This window comes from Psittacula echo (genome assembly GCF_963264785.1).
Source record: "Psittacula echo genome assembly, chromosome: Z".
Classification (NCBI taxonomy): domain Eukaryota; kingdom Metazoa; phylum Chordata; class Aves; order Psittaciformes; family Psittacidae; genus Psittacula; species Psittacula echo.
The window spans coordinates 104,235,821-104,262,899 of record NC_137742.1 but is presented as its reverse complement, the minus strand read 5'-3'; the positions used below and the strand labels follow the sequence as shown (position 1 = coordinate 104,262,899).

Here is a 27,079-nt window from a genome sequence, read left to right as displayed (position 1 = left end):
CAGCTCTGTCAACAGCGTTGATACAATAAAAATAATCAGATTCACTCAGATGGAAATGAGAGAATAGGCAGACAACAGTGCAAATCAGAGGGAATAAACAGGATGGGAGCAACAGTAAATCACCTACGGAACACCACGAGTTCAGATGCTCCTCAGAAGAACCACAATCTTGAATTCATCAAAAAGTCACAGCAGCATCATGCCTTTTTGTCTGCTTCTTTTTTTTTCCTACAATACATACACACATGTTTGGGATAAGGCAAAGCACAGGGAGGTCTGCAGAAGCTTCCTGCATGGCACACACATGGTGGTTGCCTCTCATCCTCGAGAGAGGAAGCACAGATTTGCAGTTGTTGCACTAAGCATTTGGTCTTTCCAAGACTTCCCTAGAAAGAGAGCAGGGTCTGCATCACTCTTTTTCCCTCCTATCATGGAGGGAATGACCATCCTCAATGTGAAGTTGTTCACTTGGGGGACACAGTTTCATGAGAGAAAGGGGAATTTTAATAAAGGAGCTGTCAATCAGAAAGGAAAATGACAGCTGCCATGGAATTGTTTGGGGGTTTTTGTGTTCCTATACTAAACCCCATGATAACTCAATTTATGGGAACAGCAACCAGAAATAAAGAACTGGCCTGAAGAAGGTACTGGAGAAACAAATGAACTGCAGCCAGAAAAGACTTAAGACTCCTTTGTGAGCCTTGCATTGCAGGAAGTACCCCAGAAAAATACCTGATGGAACACTTTAACAGGCAGCTTGCAAGGTTTGAGCCTCACCCCTCACCATGGGCACAAGTATGGAAGGGAACTGGCACTCAGACCACAGAGCCCCATGCAGCAGCTCCAGGTTAACTCCAATTATAAAACCAAAGGAGTGAATGAGCTCTGGTGACTCTTGGCTTTGTGTGTGTAGCTGAAGGGTATGCACAGAGCCCACATTCAGTGTTTGGCGTGTGGAGATACGGCAAGTACAATGGCAGGACGCCCATTCCCATGTGCCACCCCAGAGCAGTGCCCTTCCAGGGACAGACTCCTAATGAGGTGCAGCACAAGCAATATGCTGGGATTCCCTCTGCAGTGATTACTCTTCATTTGTGGCCCGCTGGGTTTTCGGATCACCATTAACAATAACAATAACAGCTGGGGAGTTCCCACACTGATTCCAAGTTTACCCTCTCCAAAACTCATCCCTGCTGCAGCTGAGTGCACATTCCCCGTGTCCTCAGAGACAGAGAGGACCTGGTCGTTGCCTGCAATCACACTGTCATCCTCTTCAGGTGACCTGTATGTCGCTTAGTGGGGATGCATATATGGGTCTGGCAGTGAGAGGAACACTAACATGGAGTCAGGAACACCATCGCCTGGGTTTTGAGAGCACCATGTGCATGCATTCAGCCTCACCTTTGAAACACTGACCTATATGATATGCAAATGGCAGATGAAGCAGATTACAGCCTGGCAGCAGCTGGGCTTTGCCTCTTTTGGGTTCTGCCAGTATGATCCCAAAGTCACCATATGGTCCCGAAGTCACCCATCTCTGCTTATCAGGGCTAATTCATCTTACAGATCCCAGTTGCTATGGTGGGACACAACCTCCTCATTTCCTTCACATGTTTTTTTACCACCACAGGGACACTTGCCACTCAGAGTCATCTCCGGAGGCTGTCACAGTGGTGAAAAGCGAGGGGCAATGTGGCTTGCTCACAGCACCACCAGCTAAATGAGGCTTGGGAAAAAATAGCCCCATTGACCTGACATCCTTGAGAGACAGAACGAGTGGTCAGGAGAGGAAGGAAAGGAGAGAAAGGCAAAGAGTGGGGGAAGAGGAGGGTGAAGAGAATTAAAAGCCCCCCTAGACAGCTGTGGGGGACACTGGGGAGGCAGCCTAGCCACTGGGGCACCCTCCAAGGCCCCCCTGCCTGTCTCTTCTCCCCTGTCATATCTAGCTCTGAGTTTTGCTCAGCTAGTGAAAGGGTTAAGTTTAATTTATACTGATTTCTATTTAATATCATTCTCTCCCCGTAGGAGCCAGCAGCTGTGAGCTGATTGTACTCTCTCATTATGCAGTCTGTATCACTAATGGCCTGTGACAAAGGCATGCCATCTTCCCGGCCTTACCCCCGAGAGCCAATTAAACACACATACTCCCTTCCTGTTTGCAGCGCATTACAATGAAATTAAACTGAATTTCAAAATCATTTTCTCCTAAAGACATCTCTTTGCAATAATTAATGCATGCTATTCCTTTGCATCTGAAATATTCATCAGGAGTGGTGACTAAAAAAATTCTTAAAGCTGATTGCCCTGCACACCCTGTGCATCGCCTGATGATGCTCCAGTACCAACCCATGGTACACACTCGGGATGGGGACCCGTGGTGACACTGCCAGCAGGGCAGCTCCGTGTCTGCTTCAGGATAACAATGATAATAAATCACAGCTTCTTCAGGAACCATAAATAAATAAGATTACACAGAAGGCATTAGAAATCCAGCCTGACTCCTGACACGATGGCACTGCTAACACACAGTGAGAGCGGAATGGGGAAGTTTGAGCTGTGTCTGTGTTAAGGTTCAGCAGAAATGAGCCATCAGCCCCTTCTGCACTGGCAAGATTAATTGGTGGCTGGGCTTGGTACAGCCTGGCTTTACCCCACTGCTCAAACAGCTCCCAGCCAGTGGCAGGGGCAGCAGGAAGGCTGCTCACTGAGATACCACTCACAAGCTGGGGACAGAGCCTGTCAACCCATCCCATGGCTGGTTCAGTATTTAATCCACATTGCAGAGAACCTCTGACCGAGGGGGCCTCTGACCGCTCACCATGCACAGGGTGGGAGGTGTAATTTGCAGCACATAACTTATTCATGGCCTGTCACGTCTATGCCAACTGGGAAAGCTCTTCAGCCCGGTATGCTCCTGAATTTGTTACCCCGCATGATGGGCACGATTAGCCATTACGAGTTCTCCTCTGAGAACTTGCCCAGCCACAGCAGCTCCAGGTAGGGACAGTCCCAATGGCATCCGCTGCTATTGCGGGATAATGGGATCTTTATTCTGTCTGCAAACATTTGATAAAACCTCCCATGGTACACATAGCCCCCACTTGCAATAGGTATTATTACTGAGGCATTCTCTTCCGGCCAAGTTTATTCGAAAGAAGCAAATACCACAGGTTTTCTCATCCCTGGAAACATTCTATGTTTCAGAAACTCTTCCCTCTCTTGAAAGGGAAAGGAAAACCCTGAGAAAACCCAGAAAAAGCACCATTTCCTCTGCATTTCCACAACGTATCACATAAAAATAAAACGAGCCCCGGTTTCAAATTAAAAGGTCTCTTTATTTGGATAACTCAGGCTTTTCACTATTGAAAAAAAATGTTCTGGCAATTTCAAAACCTCATCCTAAACCTGAGGACACCTGCTGGGATTTTTCCTCAGAAAGCTCAGCATTCCTTCAGTTAGCAGTTTCTGACAAGTGACAGTCCCTTGAAAGGCTCCCTCATGGTCCCAGCCCACCCCACACACCCACACTGCCCATGCTCATGCCTTCAATCCTTTAACTAAGCCACGACCAGGAGGACAAACTCCCCTGCAGACACCGTGATGGAGGCAAGAGGGGAAGCAGGACGGATTCCCCTCCTTGGAGCTTAGTGGGGGTTTTCCACTGATGTGGTCCTTGTGTAAGTTAAACTCAATCACATTTTGCAAAGTTTAAGTCCCCAGAAAACATTAAACATCATATATTATGCTCACAAGCAAGCAACCCCAAACATACCCCATCAACTGGCTAATTACAGCCAACACAAGCAAAGCCCCTCCTTGAGCCTGGCGTTCAGAAGCACATCCAACCTGCACCCCCAGCTGGGCTGTGATCCCCTTTCTGCAAAACCCCCCCCGAGCAGCCAGGGAACCCCAGGGGATGATCCATAGCTGCTGCCTCCTCCTCCCCTCACTGCCCTTTGCCATACGTTGCAGGGAGCCATCGCGGTACCTGTTTTGAACCAGCCATCGGGCGTGAAGGCGTCTGCTGTTTCTTTGGGTCTGTTCCAGTACTCGCGGAAGACGGAGGGTCCCTTCACGAGCAGCTCCCCTTCTTGTCCCTCCAGACCCGGTGTCACCTAGGACAAGCACACAGTGAATGCACCCCAGGGAGTGGCAGTGGGCAGTTGTCCTGCAGCCACATCGGCTCCACCACCTTGCATCGGCTCCCCCACCTTGTGGTAGGGGACAAGCAGGACCCACACCATGTGCCTTTCCAGCCTGTCCCAACCTCCAATGCGGCCTGCCCACCTGCACGATGTCTTTCCTCGGATGGAAGGACTCACCAAAGTGTCTTTGACATCCAAAAGCACTGAAAACATACATTTGTGTTATATGAAAACAACAACTTCCATCCTGGAACCACGGTCCAGGCAGGCTGATGCCTTCCAGCTGCTGTCAGAGGACAGGTCTCGTATGCAAATATGCAGAAAATACTCTTGGAAAAGGGTCAGGAAATGCTTTCGGGAAAGGGATGGTCCTTTCTGACCCCTGGATGGCCTGATGCAGACCAGCTTCACAAGATTTCTCTGCACCCTGTTTCTACTGCAGCACCTACCAGCCTCTGTCTGGGTTCTCTCCCAGGAAATAATTCTTGGTAAGGGAAATATAGCCCACTGTCCTTCAGCTGGGAGATCAGATCCTGGTCTGGTGCTGAAGGCACCACCACCACTCTCTCTGGACGTACAAGATATGCAGTGTCTTCAGAGATAAGGACCATCCTCCTACCTTCCACAGCCGGGTGATGCAGCAAGGAGGGCAGCCACTGTGAGGCAAGGGCTGACATGCTCCTGTGACTCTGCCATGCTGCTGCCTGCTCTGTTTGCCTTCCAGAATCGTCAATCTATCATTCTTTTTTCTCCTGAGGTGGCAGGAAACATCATTGGATTTGTTCTTCGGTACACTCGGCTCCTTTCAGGCCCACTAGAAGGCAATGGCTGTAGTGACAACACGGGACCCTGCAAACCTGCACAGGCAGGTTTCCTATGGCAACAAAACAAACATCCTGCTGTTACGGAAACTGGAGAATTGCAGGAAGGTCACAGACTTGCCTGACATGGCATGGTATCTCATCTCCCCTGCACACACAGCTTCATAATCATAAGGATGCAGGCAGGCTAGGAGATGAGGCACCAGGGAGGCACAAACTGCTTATGCTAACCTAAAGTCCTTTTGCAAGGAAGATGTGCGAAGCCAGTGCTGGAATGGGAGGTCACTGCAATATGTGCTTTTACACATAGCTCCATCCCTTTGCAGAGAACATCCCAATAACGAGTACTCCGAGCCTCTTTGTACTTGTTCTGCTGCAACGTGGATGAGATACATATGGGACCCTGAAAGTCAGCAGTGCCAGAAACACAGCACGGGGGGAGGTGGTAACAGCAGATCTGGAGCATGAGGCACAATCCCAGGGCAGAGCAGGCTTCACTTCTCTGTGCAGCCTTTGATGGAAACAAAACTCCTCTAATGGAAAATGCTTAGAAACCTTGTTTTGAGGTAATTTCTTCCTGATGTCCTGCCTTGGAGGATGGGGTGACAGAAGGATCCCTGCACCTAGAGCCCAGGTGCTTCTGCAGAATTGCCTGAATGACTCCATGTGCCACAGGCTGGGCTGAGCGCCCAGAGCCCTGGTTGTACATCACCTCCACTGTCTGGAAGATGTTGAAGGAGAAAAAGGTCATTAATGCTGAGCCATGGCAAGGTGGGGAATTCTCGCCAGGGGATCTGAAAGAGGGAGCCTGAAGACCAGACTATGCACAAGCAGGACAGCACAGAGAAACCGGAGCTCCAAGAGAGCCAGAGCCTCAGTACCTGCTGCAGCCAAAGGGCAGAAGGCACAAAGCCTGTGTGGCAGGGACGTGGTGGGTGATGCAGAGGGACTGGCAAAACAAGGTTGCAGTGCTGTTACAGAGGCTGTAAGTTTTAACAATGCAGCTCTTTCTCCTCACTCCTTTTCCTGCTGGCCCAGCCATGACATTACAAAACAAGCAACCTCCCTGAGTAACCCAGTGCTCCAGGTACTCTCAGTTCCACTTATGCCCATTGGGTAACCCAACCAGCAACACCTCTCCTCTTAGGGGAAACTCCACCCCACTCACTTCCCTGCAAACCCACCTGACCCCATCCAACCATCTCAGCCAGAGACAACTGACTATCAAAATTGCCCTCAAATTGCAGGCATTTTATACTACTGCAAGCCTCCAAAGTCAGTTCCTTTAGTTGTCAGACTGCTTTTGACTCCCCCAAAAGGGCTGGGAAGCAGGAGGTGGAGGTAAGGATGGCGAGGACCTGCCAACAGTTGCCTGACCTTCACCTACAGATCCTGCCAGATTTTGTCTTCTGGGTGTCAGCACTGAAAGCAAGAATGGGTGTAAATTTGGGTACTAGAATGTCTCCAGCCCCAGTCCAGCCTTGCATAGGCATCACACAGTGCCAGCCTGCACAACCCACACTGTGCCCCAGCTCAGAGCAGCTGAGCTGCCCCAGGGACCAATCCTGCACAGTGTTTACCTGCACGCTGCATCGTTTTGTGTGAATCAAGCCTTGAATCAGCTCCAAATTTCTTGTCATATCAACTCAAAATTTGGCAGCAGCTCAACCCACATCTTATCTCGAGCAGAGCTCCTTGGCAGCAGGCACCTCCCTGTTGTGTAATTTAATGATGTTATGGCTGGCTTGCAAACAGTAAAACAGAAAGGCCGTGACGTTATCTTAATAGGATTTTGCTTGCTGCACTTCGAATGTCAGTGCCACTGCTCCCTGGTGTAGCAGAGGGGACACAACCCACCCCGGCGCCAGCAGCTTCTGCTGCTTACAAACAACATAAATTAAAACTCAGGGTTCAAGGCATTTATCTCCTACAACCCCTTGCATCTGATCCCTGGTAAACTCCCAAATACACCAAGCTACCTGGCTGATACCCGCTTTGAGAGCGCAATTTTGGCGGCAGCAGCATGGCTAACGTGTGTGTTTCCTTTCTGCAGCAAATCTCAGTGGCACCCACTGTTGATGCACTGATCGATGTCGCAAGCAGCTGCTGAAAGCATCAGATTGTTAATTGCCCAGGTATCTCCTCTCCTAGCTCCACATTTTAATGCACTTTTCAACTGCTTTAATGCATTTGAGCAACTTTTAACACCCAGGCATAGTGTGCCCCTGAAGGTTGCTGCCTGATAGCTTTCTGCTGGACCAGCCAGCATACCAGATAAGATTCCATTTTCCACGCATGAAAATAAAAGGTTGTAATAAATCCTTTGAAGGACTAAAGCTGGGTGATTCTAAAATGTGTATTTTCCCTGCTTCCATTTTACCTCTATTAGGGGGAAGCAAGGGTGGTTTGTAAATCGCTGGGAATCCCCGCTTGGCAAGCGGCCCTGGGATCTGTTCAAAGTGGCCATTTGTTTTCTTGTGGTCTCTGATGGATGCTGCCCCGTGCCTCCGGGAACAGCAGGAGAGGAGCTTGTAATGGACTTTAATGGAATTAGGGGCTTTTATGGAGGTAGGCTCTCAGCGGCATGTCTTTCGCTGGGAAGCAGGGGAGGCACAGCGGATTCCTAAGCATGTGGAAGACACAGGGTGAAAGCTGGAAGGTGAGGCTGTGAAGGGAGGTAATACCTTGTTACTGGGCTGATAGGATTGGGAGGATGACAGACAAGCTCTTCAGAAAAAACCCAAACACCTTCCTCAGGTGGCAATCAGGTTTTGGAGGGACACATCTAACTTCTATCAGGCCTCTTCTTCCTCCTGCCCCCCAAAAAATTATCATCTGAACCTCTCTCCTGGGTGAGCAAAGGCTGTGAATCAGAGCACCTTCTATCAGGAGGGACCATAAAAGGAACCTTGCCACTCCTGCACCCTAGAAATGTGAGGCAGCACATCTACAGAAGAGCAGTTTGCCTGGATGGGGTGAAGCGGAGCAGGACAATGCGAGGGGCATCTTCTGGCCCTGCAGATCTTGTACCATTTTCCTTCTACTCTTCCCTACTTACACTTCTGTCCCTGGGTCCCTACTCCCCATTCCACCCTCCTACCCAGCCACAGCCTGACTCCTCCACAGTCTGTGCTCCATAAAGAACCAGTTCCCTGCAGCCAAACCTGCTCCTGCAGCTCCCACCACCCTGGGCTCCAAGCAGCCCAGCTTCCATCACACCACTGCTGCCAGAGCAGGAGAGAACAGTCTGGGGTATGCATGGGGCGGGCACCACCACTGATGCAACCAAGAAACTCAAAAGCATCTGTGTGGAGGAAGGAAATGCTTCTGCAGCCCTGCCTCCTCTACCACAGCTTGGAAGTGCTTGGCATTTTTCCCCACCTTGTAAATAAGTGATTACTGTGATCAAAATAATTAAGCAACCTAGCCTTTTAAGTGAATAACAGAAGACAATAATTTATATGTGTGAGGTTTATGGAAGCGATGGAACCATTTTAGCAGTTCTCACAGAGTAATAACTTTTTCCCGTTTGCTTTAAACATATAATTATACAACAAAGCCTGAAGAATGGCTCCACATCCCACCCTGCACCCCAGGGTCGAGCTATGGAGCTGGGATGCTCTGCCACACTCATGACCGCACTGAGCTGAAGCTCACCTGCCATTTCCAGATGCGCTCCTTCTCTCTCAAAAGACCACAAATTCATCCCTTCAAGATTTTGGTGGCCAGGAGAGCGCTGCAATACAGCAAAGCTTTGCTCTAACACAGCGTCCAACAGCTCAGCCCCTCTGGCCTGGAGAAAGCATGGGAGCTTGGGGCTGTGCCCAGACTCTGCTTCCAGACCAGGCAATCATGCTGCACCCAGGACTGGTGTGGTGGGTTGATGAGGGATGTAAGGATATGCTCACCTGCTTCCTAAAAGGAAGCTGGAGACCAATAATCCACTTGGCAGTGCCTTTTAATCACTGTCTCCCTGGGCCATATTTGAGTGGATGTCCTAGAGGTGTGATGCTTGCTAGAGCATTACCAAATTCCCAGGCAATCTGAACTCTCACGCACATTCATAATTAAAAATTCCCTGCTAAGTTGCATGGTTTTGTAAAAGCATTATCGTTCCTCTGAGCTCCGTGTCCTGCAGCATCCTGCAGAAGGGTAGCAGGAGGCAATTTAGACACAGAACAATTTTCCTCCTGCTGGAAAAAGGCAGATTTCTGTTCCTCAGGGACACAGCACAGAGAGTGAAAAAAACCCCAACCAAACAAACCACAAGCCCAGGCTGTAATCTACGAGGCCACATTTCACATCTGTTTTTGCAATGTTAACTTTTATAAAAGGGCTGGGAATAACACAATCAATTTAGTTTTCATTTTCGAGGGTTATAAATTTAAAAGCAAGGCTGGTGCACAGTGGAGCTGGAACGCTGAAACTCAGTTTCAAAAAACCTAACCCTCTACTTACAGTAAATGTTGCTCCACTGAAAACAAAAGTGAGTGTATATCTTTTTAGGCAGTACTGAGTTTTGAAAGTTAACAGACTGATTAACTCCAGATGATCTCAAAAGAACCACAGAAACAAAATCCCAAGTTTGGGAAAGGTCAGTCCTCTCTGCTATTGTTCCACGGACCCAGAACTTCTTGATCTATATTAACACCATAAATTAGATGTGTAACACTGTTCCAGAAACACCAACAACTCTCTATGCTGCTGCTCTCATCCCTCTTGTTTGCAGGCTTCAGAAGATAATAAACGAGGAGAGATGTCAGCACATCTTCCCACTCCCTCAGCTCTCTTCATTAGAGAAAGGCTCCTGACGTGCCCTCACAACGCCTGCTCTGATTTGGTGCTCGGGGGCAGGCAGAGGACCAGGCAAGGATTCAATTAGTGGCCCACCTTCAGTTCGTTTTTCATAAGCCTCACTCAGAAGTTCAGGTCAGCAAGGCTGTGATGTGCTGTGACTACAGATGATCACACTGCCCGAGAAGCTCTAATTACTTCCTTGTGCTAAGCCATCCTGCAGCGGCCAGTGCCTCCTCCCTTCGGCTGCAAGCACTCTAGGGCAGAGATTGTACCTTTTTCTTCTGGCCTCTGTGCTTCAGCATCTCCCCAACATGTCCAGGCCTCTCTGGCAAACATTCCTAAGATGTGCTACAGCAGCAACAGCCTCTGCGACTCAGCGGAGGTCCAGCAAGTGTATCATGGAAGGACGGAGGCTGTAAGCATGTAAGGTTGAACTGACAGCTCAGAAAGACTCAGGTGTGCAGAAATCAAGTAGAAACAGGTCCTATACCTGGGCCGGAGCAATCCCAGGCACAGCTACAGGTTGGGCAGAGAAGAGATTCAGAGCAGCCCTGCAGAGAAGGACTTGGGGGTGTTGATCAATGAGAAACTGAACATGAGCCGGCTGCAGTGTGCGCTCGCAGCCCAGAAAGCAACCGTATCCTGGGCTGCATCAAGAGGAGCGTGACCAGCAGGTCGAAGGAGGTGATCCTGTCCCTCTACTCTGCTCTCGTGAGACCTCACTTGGAGCATTGTGTGCAGTTCTGGTGTCCTCAACATCAAAAGGACATGGAACTGTTGGAACAAGTCCAGAGGAGGCCACGAGGATGATCAGGGGCTGGAGCACCTCCTGTATGGAGACAGGCTGAGAAAGTTGGGGCTGTTCAGCCTGGAGAAGAGAAGGCTGCGTGGAGACCTCAGAGCAGCTTCCAGTATCTGAAGGGGGGCTACAAGGATGCTGGGGAGGGACTCTTCATCAGGGACTGTAGTGACAGGACAAGGGGCAACGGGTTCAAACTGAAACAGGGGAAGTTTAGATTGGATGTAAGGAAGAAATTCTTTACTGAGAGGGTGCTGAGGCACTGGAATGGGTTGGCCAAGGAAGCTGTGAATGCTCCATCCCTGGTGGTGTTCAAGGCCAGGTTGGATGAGGCCTTGGGTGCCATGGTTTAGTGTGAGGTGTCCCTGCCCATGGCAGGGGGGTTGGAACTGGATGATCTTAAGGTCCTTTCCAACCCTAACTATTCTATGATTCTATGGAACAAGGACCAGCGACTGGGCAGTCAGGAAAGCTGCTTCCATCCCATGTCTCACAATAGCAAACATAAACACCCCGGTCTCCCAGGCTCTCTCGGCACAAGCAAGGACACAGAAAAAAGTTGAAGACCAGGAGCAGCATGATAGGGCCAGAGAGGGAGGAACCTATCCACCCCTTGTCCCTCACACTGAGAGAACCAAAACTGCCAGCATGGTGAAGAATATAGTGAGGTCACATATCCTAAATCTTCCCCCTGCTACAAGGAGGAATTAAAGCATAAAACAATAAAGAGATGAATAGAGATCTTGAGGGTGCTATGACAAACAAAACACTTGTGGATAGGAGGTTCTTCTTGACAGATTTAATTCAAATTCAATGTGCAAAGAAATAGTCTTCTGGGATCAAGGCTGCTCCTGTGGCAAGAAAAGTTTTCAGCTGAGAAACAAGGGGACATCATGCTACCATGATCTCCTCCTCCTCTTCTCTACCAGGAAGAAATAAAATACAGCTATGGCCAAAAAAAATCCCTAAATCAGAGAACAGACAGAAAGAAGGAAGGAGATATAAATACATACGAGAATGAGATATACTGAGTTGACTAAGGAACTGCATGTGATCAATGGAAGCAGTTAAAATGTTTATACAATAATGAAAGCAGCCTGAGCAACAAAGTGGAGAAACTTGAATTATTTGGGCAGGTCACTGAGGAAATGAGAGGAACACAGTGAAACAAAAATCATAACTGGAATATATATGACGGCAGCATCCAGCACTGTGAGTGCTTTGGAAGAGTTTCTGGAAGAAGCTGAGGCAAATGGAAAATAGGAAAAAATGCAGCATGAATTTACCAAAGATGGATTGAGCCAGAAAACCTGAGGACTGATGTCCCAGATAGAAGAAAAGTAGCAGATATAATCCAGGCTCCCTTTAACAATATATTCCCTAAACTGCCTGCCTGGGAGGTGGCTGCTGATGGGAGAGATTGTGCAGCTGAGGGGCAAGATTCCTGAAGTGGGCAAAGATCCAGGTAGAGGTGATGAAGCCCAAAGCATCCCAATGAACAGCTGTGGTAGCCAGCCAGCAGCTCTCTATCACTCAACTTGAATTTCACCCTAGGTTCCAAGTAACAGTCTGACCCAGAATCAGTGACTTGCTGCCCTGATGAAGGCATCCTATGAGGCTCCAGCACCACACAGCACATCCTGCAGCTACAGCAGCAAGCTGCTGATGGGAGATGGAACTGAGACACTGGAGTAAGGTTCACCATCCAGAAACCCACAGGAGGCAGCAGTACATGAGGTTGTGACGCAGCAGGGACAAAAAAACAGGTGAAAAACAAGAAAACAGATGAAAAATTGCACCATTGGGAGGAGATGTTCTAGAAGTATAGGAGTATTGAGGACAAACTGCTTTCAGTTGAGGTCTGATCAGGATAGAAAAGGAAGAACCTGGGGCAGCTGCTTGAGACAGAGAGAGACAGCACTCCCTGGCCCTGGTGCTCACATCCCCACCAGCATCCATACTTGTCCATTTCCAGGAATGCCTGGCATGTGGCTCTCTCTAGCCTCAGGAGCTACACATGGAAACATGGTACATTCACACCAGCTGTTTCAAAATACCTGGATGGATGAGAAGGAGACAACCACACATAAGAGGTACATGTGCAACAGCACCTCCATGCAGGATCTGTCCAGAGAGGTGGACCTGAGTCCACAGCACCCACAGGCAGCAGCAAGGAAGCACCCAGGAAGCCTCCAAGATAACCCTGGCAGCTCAGTGATGAGCTTCCCAGTGGTTCTCTGAGGATCTGGGATGAACATGAGTGAGGTGGAGCCATTCTGGGCCCCTCCACAGGGGCATCAATGGCCAAGGCCTCTGATCATAACAAAGGGTGACGGTGGCAGCTGCCTCCAGTGCCTGCAGCCCTGTGGAGGTGCTGGCAACCAGCAGTGAGCTGCTAGCAGATGGCAGGGACACAGGGGACATGGGAAGGAGGGGCCAGGAGATGCTGGTGGCTTTGGGAAGGGATGGCTGCAGCCGAGCCGTTCCCGTCCAGGACGACAGCTTGCATATGGATAAACAACGAGCTAATTACAACCTTTGGAGGGTGGGGGAGAGAAAAACCCATGGCTGCAGCGTCCTCCTGCTGCCAGCTCCTGCAACCCATACGTCCCACACGGCTCCCTTTGCAGCCTCAGCACGAGAAAATTACTCACCATAAAAGCCCTGGCTAGAGCACTGCATTAGATACAGCTGTGAAACCATTTATCTATTGATAGACCCCTATTGTCAAGGACTGGGGTTTGGCTTTCGTGCGAGTGAGCAATTTGGAAAAAAACAGAAGAAAAAAATAAAATCCAACAAAAATGACAACCCAAAAAAAAACCCCTACCAACCAACAAACAAACAAATAAAGAAGGAGAGAGACAATACCCAACAGCTTGCAGGGTTTCCAGGCCTCTGCCAGCTGGGAAGCTAAGCGTATGAAATATGCATTGCACTGAACAAAGCGAACTGAAACGTTCAGCGCTGGAGAGCTGTAACCCTTTCCTGTGCGCTGGAGTCAGGCATGGGAGACTGAGATCCTGGGCTGCCAAAAAGATAAGGAATAAAAAGACCAGGAGAAAAAGCATCCAGGGCTGTGAGTGAGGATTACTGAGCCTGCCTGTATGGTCAGATGGACTCAACAGGCAGCTGCTTAAGGCAGGTTAAAAGTTTAGGGGCTGCTTTGGATGGATGTGAGCAGCTACAGGAGCAATAGACTCAAAGCAGACAAAGCTGCTGCTGTCCCCTGACATCCACTTCCACACCCCTGCTCCCCAGGGATGTACGGGAGGAGAAGCACTTCTCCAAGCACTCAAAGGACAGCATCTCTTCAGAGGACCACGATCTGTGTCACCACACTCCTGCAGAGGGAGAAGTGGGGGATGCTGTGTCAGGGTGCAGGCCCTGCAGCTCCAATGGGGATTGACACCTCTTGCCCCACCACAGGTGGCCCTGTCCCACATCGTGTTGCAGAGCATTCTTGGCTGGGAACAGATCGTGCAGTGAGGGGATCTCATCAGGCTGGAGCACCTTTTGGTGTTGGCAGTGATGGTGCAGCTTCAAGCAGGGCACAGCTGACAGCCTGATGGCTTATGGGTCTGTGTCAGCTCAGGAAACCAGCTCACAGCCTCAGATGCAGCAATAACTACAGAAGCAGCACAAGAGCCAGCTAGAAATTCTATGCAAACTGGATGCAATGGAGCACAAGGCTCATGAGAGCTGCAAGATCAAAGGGCTGGAGCACACGCACGAAAGGAATCCAGCACTCTAATCAAGGGGTGGGAGAAAATGAAGGGGAGAACAGAGATCCAGCAAACTTTCAGCTAAGTAGATTATTGATCTTCAGGGTGTGCCAAAAACCAGCTTTGCAAATTACAGCAGTCCCCTGCTGCAATCTCAGGCAGTTACCGGATGGCAAAGCAGAAGCGCTTCCTACCTCCCCGCTCCTACCACCCACAGCCTTCCTCTGCCACCACCACGATGCTGCCGAGCTCCTGTTTGCATCTCACTGCAGCAGGACGTGCAAATGTGTCTAAAGGGTGACGGCGTGAAAGGAAACGGAGCAATGCCCCAGCATCTAATGGGAGAGACAGTGTTAGTGGGGAAGAAACAGCCCGGGGAAAGTCTGTTGTCTGCTGTTGTCAGGATGGAGCAGAAGGCAGAAACCTCAGCCCAACGCGAGCGGGGAAGGCAGTGACCTTGCGAGGCTCCATACAGCAAATGATTTCCCTGGCAAAGGCAGGTGCTCTTTCTGCTCACAGCCACGAGGGTTTCTGCACAGTGGAGCCGAGGTGTGAACGCCTCACAGATTGCCCTGACAATGCGCCTAACCCCCCGGCACAGAGATCACCTGCAAGCAGGAGCCGAGAGGCTGGTGAGAAGAGATGGCTTGGAGCCCAGCTCCTACTGGGGTGCTCAGCATCCCACCAGATCTGCCAAACCATGTCCTACATGCTCCCAGGCCCAGCCCCATCTCCCCACCGTGGCCAGGACCGGCTCTGGTGTGGCAGTTTCATTATTATCTGTTCAGTGGCACAGATGTGCGCTGCGCTTTCTGTATACAGAGAGAGATCCCTGCCCTGAAAGTTGTGTAACTGAAGCAGACGGCAGGCGCTGCCTGTGCCGGCCCTGCTGCCGGGAGGTGTTTATTTCCAGCAATCCATTACGTGACATTTGGGACTTTTTCACAGTATCAATGCCAAAACAGAGAGAAATGCCCAGAGCAGCAATGGGGCTGCAGATGCTCGTATCAAACACAGGCAGAGCGGGTGCTGAGTGGGCTGTGTGTTTTCTGCACCGGCCTCACCACTGTTGTCCTTCCATCCAGACCCCTCTGCCTTTGCCAGGACCACACCACAGACCTACTTACATGCTGTAAGCCTCAGAGCCCTCCTGCAAGGGAGGTGAGGCCAAATACATTTATCCCTCCTCATAAGAGGCAAGGAAAAGGCCATGTTCAGTGGCATAACCAAGGCAGGGAACACCGACAAAGTATTCTCATCCTGGGGACAGCCCCTTCACCATGGAGAAGCTGATCTGAAACAGAGCCAGACCTTTCCTTGCCTGGTGGAGCATGATGAGCATTCGACCTGTCAGATCCTCCTTGTTTTAAATAAATTCCACTGACGTACTCTCTTCTGACATAAATTATTAACCAAGCATGATGCACAGAGTGTGCCAGCAGCAGCATCTCAGGGCAGGAACAGGCAGCAGGTGAGGCTTTCTGCCTGCAACCACAGGTGTGAAGCAGTGAAATGACACTGTCACTGGGACAAGAGGTGTGCCACCACGGATACCACCTGCCCATGCAATGAAAAGTCACACTCCATACACAGACCAGACAGAAGCCAAACTCCTGGCATCCCCATGCATCCATCTGTGCCAAGACACACTAGGAGCAGGGACTGTTTTTCTCGCTTTGTCACAGCCCTTTTGACAGTCTCAGGGACAGAGGCAGCAGATCCACTCTGCTCCTGGATGTCCTGGAGCAATACAGGACACACTGTCGCCTAGTGTCACTCAGAGCAGATGGGACCGTTTCTCTCCCTCAGCCTGCAGAAACTCCCAGTTAAGCTGGGACAAGGGGCAAGGTGGGTTCAGAGAGGGACCAACCCGTCAGCCAACAACCAGAGGCAAACTCTACTACCTCCCACACCCTCCCTGGGTGATATCTTTGGAATTCACCAGAACATTCTTAAAACCCCCAAGGGATAGCCTGACGGAAAGTCAGCCATCAGGCAGGGGCACGGGGCCAACACCAGTGCTGATGGGAGCTCCCGGGAACACCGTAAGACATTGGTATGGACCTCAGTGGCAAGCACTGGGGGCTGAAGGGTGTATGTGACAAATGGATGGGGTATAAGTGGAATTCCTCTACCTCAAATATGAACTCAATCAGCCTGAAGTCAGAGGAAATAGTTATGTAGGCCTCAGTCGTCAGGAACCCCAGGGGTGGTGGGCTTCCAGCACCAGACACAGGTCATCTGGGCTCCCCTTCTTCTCTGGTCACTCAATACAAACAGAAGGAAGGGGAAGCAGTATTGAGCAGAAAAAAACCCAAACATTAGGTTTTTTACCCTTAGGGTAAAAGAAGCATTACAGGATCATTATTAAAATGGACACATTCTATTTCATGTCTCAGTTCCACACAAGTGGAAAAAAAAAAAGGCCAAAAGCTAACTCCAGGATGAAGGGACAAAACCATGAGACATAACACTCATCCAGTGAAGTGATATAAACAGGAAGCAGCTTCCTATGTGTTGAGTGCTGCACCAGGGCAGTCACCCCAGGTCTCCTGCTTTGCTCACTGTTCAGCTACACCACAATCCCTGGCCAGAACGGTCCCTCTCAGCTCTCCCCTGGGCTCATTTTGTACGTCTGGGGTGGGATGCAGTGCTCTGTTTTGGCATCAGGACACAAAATGCAACCTGCTGCAGCCTGACCACAATGCACATGGGGCTGCTTATGGTCCTGCTGGCTCCTCCAGCTGCCAGCACAGATAACCTAGAGGAAAAAACGGCTTTCTTGAGCCTTTCACCAGTACTTACATCAGCAGAGTTTCTGGTATTCCCTGCTGCAGACCAGGAAGCTCTTTTTGAACCCTTGGCATGTCCGTTGCTAGATGATGAAGCTATTTCCCCAGAGGAATGAGTGAAGCCACACATTTCAGGTTGAATCTGACGCCTGTCTGTCTCCCACCCACACGGCGCACACAACTGCTGGAGCAATTTCTCTCACACATACAACATCCATCTACTCAGCTGAGCCCGTACATCACCTGGCTATTGATCTGCCAGAGGCAACATGACCTGCACTGCAATGAGGGTGCAAAGGAGATGTGGCAGGAATGCAAACCTTGCTCAGCCATTTCTGTGGGGAGAAAAAGGGGCTGAGGCAGCAGGACACTCTGGACGTTGGGCTGGGGGCTGCTTCTGCAGCAGGGAACACACAACACCCCAACACAGGGGCAGTTCATAAGGAAAAGGGCTCAACTGGTCCACCTTCATGGACATCTGAATTCTGGGACAGCAGAACTGCTGGTGCAGATATCACGTGGCTGTTGGAGCTCGGTGTGCAGCTGGACTTTCACAGAAACCTGGTAAGTTCCCCCATGATCTGTTTTGAAATGAATGCAACCCCCAAGGCCACCAGGCCTGCCCTTCCAATTCTCACTGCTAACCCCCTGACCAAACCCAGTGAAATAAACACAGGGTTAGAAATCACTCATCCTCTCCTCCAGAGTGCAGATATTTAGTGGCTCTTTGGAGCACAGTACGGTTCACCTGAATCCCCTTCTATGCCTCGTTTTTACCTTCTGCAGTAGATTTCAACTTTTTGTCCTGCCTTTCAAAGGCTTAACTCATCACCTTCCTCTAGGGCTTCAATAGCCTCAGCAGATATAATATCATCTTATCCCATAGCCCTTATACCACAACCTTCATCTCCCACTCCCATGCAGGGGGTGTTATTCTCTCTCAGATGTTGTTCATCTATGCAGCAAGGACCACACTTGTGCAGTCTGTTAAGTACCAGGGCTATAGTAACCAAAAAAAGAATATAAAAAAGAGACATTCTAAAAGCATCACCAAGTTCCTGGGAGTAACAGCAAGTGCAAGCCTCAGTCCTTGAGGCTTCAAAGAGCTGGGGAGGAGAGAATTTCTCATGAGACAAGTGAAGCAGGAGAGAACATGGCTGAGCACTACCTGTGTGCTGTCTTCATCTCCCTGAGCATGGATGGAATAGGAACGAGCACCACTCTTCAAGGTCTCAGTGACAATGCGCACTTCTACCCCTGGCAGTGGGGTGCCCACAGAACCTATGGAGGAAAACAGCAGTGAAACAGTGGACAGCCTTTGGGAAACAACAAAATCAAGGATGCAAAAGAGCAGCTGCTCATCTATCAATGGCATCTGCAGACTGTGCTGGCACTAAAGAACTTCCTAGCAGGGGGTTATCCTTCAGGAAGGCTTCGATCACATCATATGTCTGCATGCAAATGTCACTGCAGTGCAATACGCCGTTGTTCGCTGAGCAGGCAGTGTTGGAAATGCCTAGGAAAACAAATGTGTCTCCAGCCCTGAGCAGTCTCTCTTGGCCAGTCTTTGAAGACATCAGCACAGCTTCGTAGCCCAATAATGAAGCTGTCTTTTTGTAAAGAAAAAAAAAAAAAAAAGACACCATGAAACCTACACAAAGATGTGAAAAGAAAGAGCACAATGATCACTACAGTGGCTCACTGCTTCTCTAAAGCCTGGATTTGACAGAAAAGGCAAAGGCTTAACAGTGTGAGAATTGCAAGGGATTATCTCAGTTTTATGAGACATCAATACACTGTATATAAAACATCACAGGAGAAAAGCAGAGATCAAAACCAAATCATTCTTCCACAGGTTTCAATTTTCAAAGCCAGGGAATCTGACACAGTGTCATGAACAACTGCTTTTAAGCTCCAAGCTGGTTCTGTTGACCCAGAGCTCCCCAACCTGCAGCCTGCAGCATTCCCACCCTTTGGTTTAGTGCATGCTTTTCTTGGTGAGCATCTGAAAGCACAGAGGACAGGACAGTTTTGTTCTTGTGACTTTTGCCCGATGAGAGGCTCGAGGCCCAGCATCAAGCAGGAGTTGTGGGCATCTGCTGGCTCAGCAGGCTTCCCTCTGCATTTCAACAGCATGAGACCACTCTCAGTGCAAGATGAGACCCATGACATTCATCCCCTGTGACTGGGGAGAGAGACATGGGCACAGAGCTACCTGGGGCTCAGAGGACTGCATAAATCTGAGCTTAAATCAGTAAGAGTTCTCTCTATTTTAAAAGATGATCAATTTCCCCTCTGGAGAGCCTCAAGATGATGATGCTTTCTAGGTCTGCTAGGCTTGACATTGCAAAGTGCTTAAAGCAGGGTGTGCAGGACCTGGAGCTCAGTACTGTCTTCCCCTTGTCATCTGTATCTGAGGCATTTGGGTTCAAGTGGCATTTTCCCTATCCTGGTCTCATTCTCCTGCTCAAGCCCTGGAGATGTGGTATCTGTGACATCATGATTTTGTTTGCTACATTGGTCAGTTGCCATGGAAATAGATATGTCATCATAGCCCAGATTTATGGCATCCCTGCAGGATCAGCTAAGAGCAGATGGGCTATGAGGGAGTGAGATTTTATTGCAGTGAAACTACCCGAACAATTAGCAAATCTGGCAAGAAATAAACAGAAAGCGACGTGGCAGTTCTGCGATGCATGTCTGTTCAGCTTGAAATTGCCTTCGGCATTCAGGTCACCCAACATGCATCCAGGTCCTTCTCTTACAACAAGCATCACTCGGGCTGCTCTCATTCCATGGGCAGACACTGCCAGGAGTCAGAGACAGTGGACTGCAGCAGAGTGAGGAAGAAGCACGAGCCAGAAGAAATGCCCAGAGGTACCCTGCCAAGGTCTTTACGTATTTTAAACAGTCTAGTACCTGCCATGGTAAGCTCCAGGAGGACTCAAAGCATGTAACAATGCATAGAAAACACCTTAAATGTTTGCATGCCAAGCTTATGAAGCCACCTTCTAGATTTCTATGGGAATATTTTCTCCAGTGCGAAAAATGCCTTGTGTGAACAGCCTCCAACCTGCCTGTGAAATGTGGCAAGGGATAGCAGGGAGATGCTGCAAAGTCAGTCTCATAAAGCTCACGGAGGGAGCAGTAACCAGTGCAACGAACCACCACGGGTTCTCACAGACTTGCCATCTCTGCAAGCTTTCAAATCAAGATCAGATGGATGCTTTCCTGGAAGATGCTTCTTCCCTGTATGGGAGCTACTGACCTCAGTGAAGGAATGTGCCTGATTCACAGGCAATAGGACTCAACGATTAGTGCCCACTTCCAGTCTCAGTCTTTGAGAATGAAATACCAAATGTTAGCCCAGTGCTGCCAAAGCTGAAGACACAGAGAAGGAAACATGTCCCCCTCACAGTGTTTCAGATCACAGTTACAAATACAGCTTCATCAACTTATTTTCTACTTGGCTAATGCAAAACTAACACATACAGTAAGTCTCCCGTAGAGAGCTGTTTCCTTGTATTCAGTCTGGGAAAGGCTTTCTGGTATTTAGGAAAAATGACAAACCTGGAAATCAACATCTGCAAAGGCTGAAAATGCTCACAACATTGATTAGAGCTACATGAACCCGAGAGTGTTAATAAAATTCATGCAAAAACAATGACTAGAGCTTCTCAGGCCCATCCACCATATCAAGACACATGCCATGCAGACTTCAGCAAGTCACCAGAAGGTTGAGCCTGTTCCCTAAGGAACAGCACTAGAAGTCCTAGCTTCACCTAGACTGCAATGTACGGGTAATCAGAGTGGGTCTACACTCAGCACTCACCTCCTTTAGTTCCCAGCCATGATCCCAACGGGAAACAGGGAAGAAATCCCTGCTCTTTTCCCTCTCTCTCCCTCCCAGCTATCTCCAATTTGAATGTTAAGAAATGCTGGCAGCATGCCTGTGGTGTCAGCTCAGCCGACACCAGCCAGGCTGCAGTCAGGAAGGAGTGACACTATTATTCTTTCACCAGTTCTCCTCTGTTTAAAAAAGTTGTCAGCTCTTCCCAGATAAATTTAATTGCCCCTGCAGTCTGTGTCCTTCGGTATCTGGTTACCTCGATGCTGTTATGTGCAGTGGTGTCCTGGGAGAATTGAAACAGGCCAACGATAAGGCACTCAACGATCTCACTGTCAACAATACACGGAGTCCCCGCTGTAGGAGCTATTAGCTGCCTCTGATCTAAACCTCCAATTAAAGTGGTGATTAGGCCCAGTGAGGCATTCTCCATCCATGAATTATTCATCTCCCTTCACAGTAACAGCACCAGGGGGATTAGAATGAGAGCTGGTGAAAACAGAGGCATTTTAAACAGGGTTTTAACCATATACAAGCAAACATTTATCTTTCAAATCTTTCATCTTTTCTCCTTCTGGAAATTAAAGCCCACGACCCTTCAGACCTGTGCTGTGGGTGGAGAATGATGCCACACTGCCAGACACCAGCGGTGACATGGGCAGGCTCCAAGGACTCAACCCTTCCCCAGCCACATCAAGTGGGTGGAAGAAGGCAAGGGAAGCCTCAGGATCTCTCCTCAGAGGCTCATGAAGCAGTAGAGAAGGATGTGTGCTGCTTTCATTGCAGGAGAAATCCCCTGGCAAGTGTGAGGATCCCTGGAGTTACCTACAGGGTAAAATGCCACGCCTGTGGTGCTCCTTTTTCAAAATACAGCTAGTAATTGCTTTGGCCAGGCTGCAGGTCTCAGGTGAGGTCTTTTCTCCAGACACTTAACTCCTCCTCCTACCCATTCTCTGTTCCCAGCCCATCATTGCATTTGACTCTCAGTTGACTCTCTTGCACTGGATGCTCTGTGCTACCTGGTGACCTTACATCCCAGTCTCTAATGGGGTAGTATATCAAAAGCTTTTTCACAGCTCCAGTAAATTATGCCTCAGCTTCACCCATCTGCTTCCCAGCTGACACTTCCTGAAATAAATTAATCAAGCCTATTCAATTATAGTCTTCTTTCTGGAAGGTCTCTCACTGATTCACACCTTTGTGAGATGCTCTTCTCCCCCCTCAGGGCTGCAGCAGCCCCTAGATAGTGGCTGGAATGACAGTCAGACAGCCATTACCCACAGGCCCTCTGCTTGTAGTTGCATGAGAGGATTTGTTCCCACCTCCTCTGCAGACCCTGGTGCCCTCAGGGATTCTGCCCCAGCTCTGCTCACCTCTGCCACCCAGCTCTGAAATAGAAGCTGCCTTTCCAAGTGTCAGCATCCGTCTTGCCTATGTTACTTTCAGTCTTACTTCCTTTCTCCTCTTGTCTCCTGGGAAATTTCTAGAGCCTCCACTCATTTCTCCTCCTGAAGTCGAATGAAAAGCAAATATAACCATGGCATACAGACATTCACATGATCTCTGCACCAGCAGCCAGTGCACGGGGCTTATGGAGAGCTCGAGCTCATGCAGGTGGGAATCTTGTTTCCCTGCCTGCTTCTCTCTCCTGCCTGCAGGACAGGGACTTCTGAAGGAAGGGAAGACTGGCTGAGCTGGGATAGGGGAATGACAGTTACTCTGCAAAAGTAAACTAGAGACTGTATTTCACACTACCCCTGACCTGTTCTTAAGCTGAGGAGCCAGTGTGGAGCAGCTATAGCTTCTCATCCTGCGCAATCTCTGCAGGAGCACAGGCTTTGCATCCCATGGGGTGCTGTGGGAAGCCACGATGCCCTGGACAGCCCTCTGGGTAGCACTGATCCCCCAAGACACTGAAACCAAGACGATGCATATGGTACCATGCATATGCAGACAGTGTGTGGGGAGAAGGTGGCATAGTGGTGGGCTGGGTTGCTTGGCAGACAGATGGCCACGTTTTTAACCAAAGGGAGGGTGGGGGCATTTCATATTTTGAATGTTTCAGATCAATTTCTGGGTAGGTTACATAAAGTACAGATATTGAGAGGAGGCATGAAGTGTAGCTAAGAGAAGTGAGGGAAGACAAGGAGAGAACAGACCCACAGTGTACAACGAGGTGTGACAAGTTCTAATTCCTGAAGAGCCAAGAAACATGCACTAAAATAAGAGTGAGCAGACATCCTATTTTAAGTATTCAGTACTGATCAGTTGGACAAGAACTGCCTTGTGGAGAACCTTGTATCAACACCGCACATAAATACAACCCCAAAGAGCAGGAGCTGATGATGCAGTCCCATCACAGTGCTTGAGCTTGCTAAGACTTTGGGAATAATAAAGCATCAATATGGCCTCTGCCTCCTGGATAGAACCAGGCTGGCTGCTCAGGTCAGCATGCACCACTGCAAGCTCTGCACAGACAGCTTTGCCAATTCACCATGACCAGTGATCCCAAGCAAACCAATCAGCCACTACCCATGCACCCCTATCCTCTACCTGGCTTTCCAAGGCCAGTTCCCCTACCATCATCATTCCTACCGTAGCCTGCTCCTCAAACATGACACATGGTGATTAGGTGTTTATTCTCTGTGATGAAAAAAGACAAGAACACTTCACAGCCAAATGCCTCCAAACAATGTGCACTCTCTAGAGACTCCTACCTGGGACACGGACTCCATGCAAAGGGTTAGAAAGCGCCATCCCAATCTCAGTCATCCCGTACCTCTCCAGCAATGTGTGCCCAGTGATGCTCTTCCACTTCTCCAGGACAGGCACAGGCAGGGCTGCTGAGCCTGACACCATTAACCTGAGCAAGGAAACCCCATGTAAGAAAGTATTCAAGATTACCTGTGCTCCAGGGAACTGCAGTCTAACACAGGGTTATATATAGTCTGCTCCTGCATAAAATCTTAAGACAGAAGCCCTCAAAACCTTTTAACCAGTAGCGAAGATGTTCCTCACATACAAAAGATTCTCTAGCTGATATGGGGTTTATGTTAAGACACGACAGCCTCCTAAAAGAGATACTGAAGTACAAGCTTGCATTGCAGCAGAAAGTCCTCAGTCTTGTGTTATGTAGGGTGACACATATAATGAGCATGCAGACCCCTTCTGGCTTTACCATGCAAGAGTGGCTTATAATTAAATAATGTCACCCTTGTCCTTGTCAAAGAGACACTAAAGTACAACAGCAAGCACTGCAGAGAGGTGATGCTGAAAAGCAAACTCGTCAGATCCACCATGGAGACAGCCAGCCACCAGCAGCCCCTGCCCACAGGGGCATTGCTCACCTACCTGATGTTCTCCTGGCAAAAGGCATGCACGAAATCCTGGACTTGTGGCTGAAAGAAATGATTCTCATAGTACTCTATCAGCTTGACATAGATAGAGGGCACTGCCATGAAGACACTGATTCGGGGAGCTTGGGAGCTCAGAAGCTTCTTCCAAACCTAGAAAGGAAGGGAACATACACATCTAAAAATACACCTCAATGTAAAGATTAGAGGGAAGTGACCGTCAGCGCTGTCAGTGACTCCTCAGCACCTCTGAAGAGGTTCGTAAGTGAGGACTCTGCAAATGCTTCACAGGGCAGTGAGCTCCACCAATGCTCCTTCATACAGTGCAAGGGGATGCTGTGGTACAGGAACACAATAGGCTTGTCCAAAACAAAGCCACCCTAGGCTGGTCACAAACAGTCAAACCTCTGCTGGAGACTTCTAGAAAGCACAAACAACAGGAAGCCCGTTGTGTGCACCTGATCCATGCCCAGAACAATGGCTCCCAACCTTCATCATGCCCTTATTGCCCAAAGCACAATATTCAACTCTGTCATCCCACCAGCAGATCACCCATCTGCTTTCATGCACAATGAGCACTAGATGATGGAAATGGCATTTTTCTGTACAACCAAAAATTTGCTCACAAAGACGTAAACTTGTGGCAGAATCAGTTAATTCCCTTAATATGCACAGCTCTTCAAAAAGCTACACAAAGCCACCAGCTTATCCAAGCATGTAGCTATTCTTTGGAAAGACACTAAGCCACATCTGAAGAACACAAGACATTTAGCATCCCACAGACTCAAACCTTTAAGGGAGAAATGCTTTTAAGACAAATGGCAGGGCTGGGAAGAGAGAGATCATACACTAGAACTGGGAGTGAGACTCCACTGCAATGGAAATGGTCATCTTCTGGTGAGCTGGTGCAGAGAGACATGCCCTCAGCAAGCTCAGATCATCTTTCAGAAACTGCAGGTAAAGCAGCTGCAGGCAGGAGACAGCAGTTATCCAGGAGGGCCACCACACCAACCGCACTCTTCCCAAGAGGAACGGTCCCTGTGGGACAGATGTTTTCCAGCTGTAACTCCTGCTAACCTGTGGGAACTACAAATGGAGGCAAATTCCAGGAGCCGGCTCTGCTGGCGGAAGAGTGAAGACAAAGTGACCCTGGTTGCTGCCCTGGCCAAGCATCCCCACCTGGGAGCAGTTAGCAATGGGTGAGAGCCATAAATATTGCAATTGGGCCCATTCCTTCCACACCTCCCCACTCTGCCCCCTAGGTGAGCTCTTCCCAAGACAGGAACAAACCAAAACCATCAATAAATAAAAGGCTACAGTGACAGCCACCTCCTTCCTTTCACTCTGGTCCATGCCCCGTTGTTGACAAATGTATTTCCTAACAGCTCCTGACAATGTGCCGCCTCTCCCCTCCCTGCCCGTGCACGCTCAGCTGCACACAGGCACGTGTGACCACGAGAACAGGCAGGAATTGATTGAAGGTGAACAAGTGATTCTCCTTCATGCTGTCACTCTGCCCCCTTTCCCTCCGTCCTCCTCACTCAGGCTCCATTTCATTACTTTCTACTTGGTTGCGCCAGTGCCACCTCCTCCTGCATCTCTCACTCCACTGCTTCAGAACAATCAACTCCTAAAAAACACCACCACCACCATGTTGTTATTCTTAATAGAGGAGGACACATCCAACAAAGGCACCAGCCCACCAAACAGAAGGGAGTTGACACTACAGCCCGGAGATGGTCCTCAACGGGGTGAGACAAATACACAAGGTGGAAACCACCCAGAGACGCTGGGAGCTAGGACATAAGTGCTACAAGATCCCCTTAGCATCAGGGAAAGCAGAAGAGGAACATGACTTGCCTGGACCAATGGGTGAGACGCCTAGAGAGGGAATATCACACTCCCTTGCAGAAACCTCATCTATCAGCATGATAAATCAAGCTGGAATAGGCATAACTACATTTAAGAAGGATCCAACCCTATCATACTTTTCCCAGCCTCTTTATAGAATCATAGAATCTTTTAGGCTGGAAAAGACCTTAAGATCATCAAGGTCCACCCATTAACCCCACACTGCCAACTCCACCACTAAACCATGTGTGATTCATGATTAAGGCTCAGGCGAAGCTATTCCTAGGGGATTACATAGGGACCATCACTCTTCAGACACAGGCACAGTTCCCCAAAGATCCTTTTCAGTTCCCCAGTATCTTTCCCATTTGAGGCAGTGGAACGAACAAGGACCTTTTCCAGTGCCAGGGGCGGTATACATGGATCTACTCTCCTCAGACTGGTGCTCCTGAGAGCCATTGCCTTGGGCATGCAGAGATGCATGACAGCAAGCAGGGTGAAGGACTGCGCTGGAAGAATTGAAGGGAGACAGATGCTCAGAGCTGTTTGACCCCGGCTGCGTGCTTTTTGTTTTGGCCTTCACAAGTCCAGAGCAGCTGTTGGGAGCACAGGCAGGCTTCCAGTCTGTCCATACAGCATTTATTTTCACATGGATTTGGATCTGAAAAATGCCAAACCAATCACTCCAAAACACAGCAGATCTCTCTCACACCCCAGAGGCCCCTGTCCTCACACGCCTGCTCAACTCCTGCTCTAGATAAAACCCTCACTACCACCACTCCAAACACAGGAGCAGCTTTTTCTGTGTCAGCCCCAGCAACAGCCCCTTCCTGAAGATAAGCAGCTGCCTTTGGATTTGTGCCACCAGCTGCCGGGGCGATGTGCTGACAGCCAAACATCTCCACCTGCTCCGCTCCTGCTCAGCCAAATCTGGATCTTACCCATGTGT

General features: G+C 49.3%; 1 protein-coding gene across 2 annotated transcripts in view; it reads right to left on the bottom strand.

Annotated features, from left to right (window-relative positions):
* ACSF3 (acyl-CoA synthetase family member 3) overlaps window positions 1–27,079 on the bottom strand; it is a gene marked incomplete at its 5' end in the record, with an annotated part of 63,934 nt that overhangs the window by 23,868 nt on the left and 12,987 nt on the right. For both annotated transcript variants that reach the window (XM_080637894.1, XM_080637893.1), the window contains 4 exons: window positions 3,989–4,115; window positions 18,248–18,360; window positions 23,644–23,789; window positions 24,278–24,432. In XM_080637894.1, the coding sequence (XP_080494020.1) occupies window positions 3,989–4,115; window positions 18,248–18,360; window positions 23,644–23,789; window positions 24,278–24,432 (541 nt within the window). The remainder of the gene's footprint in view (window positions 1–3,988; window positions 4,116–18,247; window positions 18,361–23,643; window positions 23,790–24,277; window positions 24,433–27,079) is intronic.